Here is a 2,634-nt window from a genome sequence, read left to right as displayed (position 1 = left end):
TCAACTTCTGGGATAAAATAAAGATTGGTGAAAACAGTGGTACATGAAAGAGGACTGGCCTCTATCTATTGCCTCATTAGATTTAGCTGATTGTTGCTTTCAGTGAATATCATGAAATGACAAATCGATTTTTCTCAAAAGAAGCTAGAGACATCAATTTTAACATGAAATCTCCTAGTTTTTAATATTAATCAATAACTACAGATTTTAAATATCTCTAAAAGCCAAATTTGTGAGTCAACATCAGAGGACTTTGGGCTGGATGGACCCATGAAATACTGATTTGTGGCCTCTGGCATAAAATTCATGCTCTATAATGAAATTTTTTTTTATTTTCTCCCATCAGCTGTGAAATTTCTGTCTTAAGTATATCACAGGATTTTTTTTTTTTGTCACGAGAACATGGAAAGCAATCGGACCTGGATCACAGAAGTCATCCTGCTGGGATTCCAGGTGGACCCGGCTCTGGAGTTGTTCCTCTTTGGGTTTTTCTTGCTATTCTACAGCTTCACCCTGATGGGAAATGGGATTATCCTGGGGCTCATCTGCCTGGACTCTAGACTGCACACACCCATGTATGTCTTCCTGTCACACCTGGCCATTGTGGACATATCCTATGCCTCGAGCACTGTCCCTAAGATGCTAGCAAATCTTGCGATGCACAAAAAAGTCATCTCCTTTGCCACTTGCATACTTCAGACTTTTTTGTATTTGGCGTTTGCTATTACGGAGTGTCTGATTTTGGTGGTGATGTGCTGTGATCGGTATGTGGCAATCTGTCACCCCTTGCAATACACCCTCATTATGAACTGGAGAGTGTGCACTGTCCTGGCCTCAACTTGCTGGATATTTAGCTTTCTCTTGGCTCTAGTCCATATCACTCTTATTCTGAGGCTGCCTTTTTGTGGCCCACAAAAGATCGACCACTTTTTCTGTCAAATCATGTCCGTGTTCAAATTGGCCTGTGCTGACACTGGGCTCAACCAGGTGGTCCTCTTCGCGAGTTCTGTGTTCGTCTTAGTGGGACCGCTCTGCCTCGTGCTGGTCTCCTATTTGCGCATCCTGGTGGCCATCTTGAGGATCCAGTCTGGGGAGAGCCGCAGAAAGGCCTTCTCTACCTGCTCCTCCCATCTCTGCATGGTGGGGCTCTTCTTTGGCAGCGCCATCGTCATGTACATGGCCCCAAGGTCAAGCCATTCTCAAGAACAGAGGAAGATCCTTTCCCTGTTTTACAGCCTTTTCAACCCGATGCTGAACCCCCTCATCTACAGCCTTAGGAACGCAGAGGTTAAAAGGTCTCTAAAGAGAGTTCTCTGGAAACGGAGATCAATGTGAAGAATCATTTGGGGTATCCTGAGTGTGTAAGCATGGTTCTCATGACCCTAGGTCCTGGAAATTCTTTTTAGTTCTTTAATTTACCACACCCAGTACTGTTTATCTTTGGACTTCTTATAAAAAGAGAAACTGGCCGGGTGTGGTGGCTCATGCCTGTAATCCCCGCACTTTGGGAGGCTGACCCAGGCAGATTATCTGAGGTCAGGAGTTCGAGACCAGCCTAGCCAACATGGTGAAACACTATCTCATTAAAAATACAAAAATTAGCCAGGCATGCTGGTGGGCGCCTGTAATCCCAGCTCTACTTGGGAGGCTGAGGCAGGAGAATCGCTTGAACCCAGGAAGTGGAGGTTGCAGAGAGCCAAGATTGTACCACTGCACTCCAGCCTGGGTGACAGAGCAAGACTCCGTCTCAAAAAAAAAAAAAGAAAGAAAAAAGAAAAGAAAAGAGAGAGAGAAACTAATTAATTTTACTATTTAAGTCATTGATACCAAACCTGAGATAAACTTATGAAACAGAAAATCACAATCTAATCCTACTCGTGAATATAGATGCAAACCTCTTAAAGAAAATATTAATAAAATAAGTCCAGCAGAATGAACTAAGGATGTATTATAATGAAATTATGTATATCCTTAAAATGCAGCAATAATTTAGCATTAAAACAAACAACAAAAATAACTTGCCACGTTAACAAATTAAAGGATACATTTCATATGAACATCTCAGTAGATCCAAGAAAGTGTTTGACAAGATTTAAGATCAATTCTTTATAAGCTAATATAGCAGTAAGACTTTTTAAACAGAATCTACCAAAAACAAAACAAAAATAAAAACAAAGCAGACGTCATGGTTAATGGTGAAATGTTAGCATCTGTCCTTTTCAGATAAAGGATCAGACACAAAAAGAAATCACTCGTTTTTCTTGATTTAACATTTTACTAGAGATCCCAAGCAGTACAGTTAGACAAAAAGAGCAAATACACCCATGCATGCACACACACGCACACACACACATTTGAGAAAGAAGAAGCAAATTGTAATTACATACAAATGACATTACTGTATATGTAGGAAATTCAAAAGAATTATCATAAATTTTAAAGTCGCTTGATACAAAATCAATATGAAAATCTATTATATTTTTAAAGCGATAACAAACAATTAAAATGAAACTTGAAAAAATGCTACTACACTACAACAGGATTTAATTCTGAAATGCTTAGGAATAATTATAACAAAGAGTATACAAAAACACTAAAGAGACAATTAAAAATTTATTGAGAGATTATGGTAAA

At 39.4% G+C, this 2,634-nt stretch overlaps 1 protein-coding gene across 1 annotated transcript; it reads left to right on the top strand.

Moving 5' to 3' along the window:
* Positions 1-340: 340 nt before the first annotated feature.
* On the top strand, positions 341-1,389 carry LOC117072694 (olfactory receptor 2A12). The gene has a single exon (XM_033193066.1). The coding sequence runs from the start codon at positions 403-405 to the stop codon at positions 1,333-1,335; it is 933 nt and encodes a 310-aa protein (XP_033048957.1). The 5' UTR covers positions 341-402; the 3' UTR covers positions 1,336-1,389.
* The last annotated feature ends 1,245 nt before the right edge of the window (positions 1,390-2,634 follow it).

Source organism: Trachypithecus francoisi, unplaced genomic scaffold (genome assembly GCF_009764315.1).
Source record: "Trachypithecus francoisi isolate TF-2019V2 unplaced genomic scaffold, Tfra_2.0 Lachesis_group4, whole genome shotgun sequence".
Taxonomy (NCBI): Eukaryota; Metazoa; Chordata; class Mammalia; order Primates; family Cercopithecidae; genus Trachypithecus; species Trachypithecus francoisi.
This window is presented reverse-complemented; position numbering and strand designations above follow the sequence as displayed.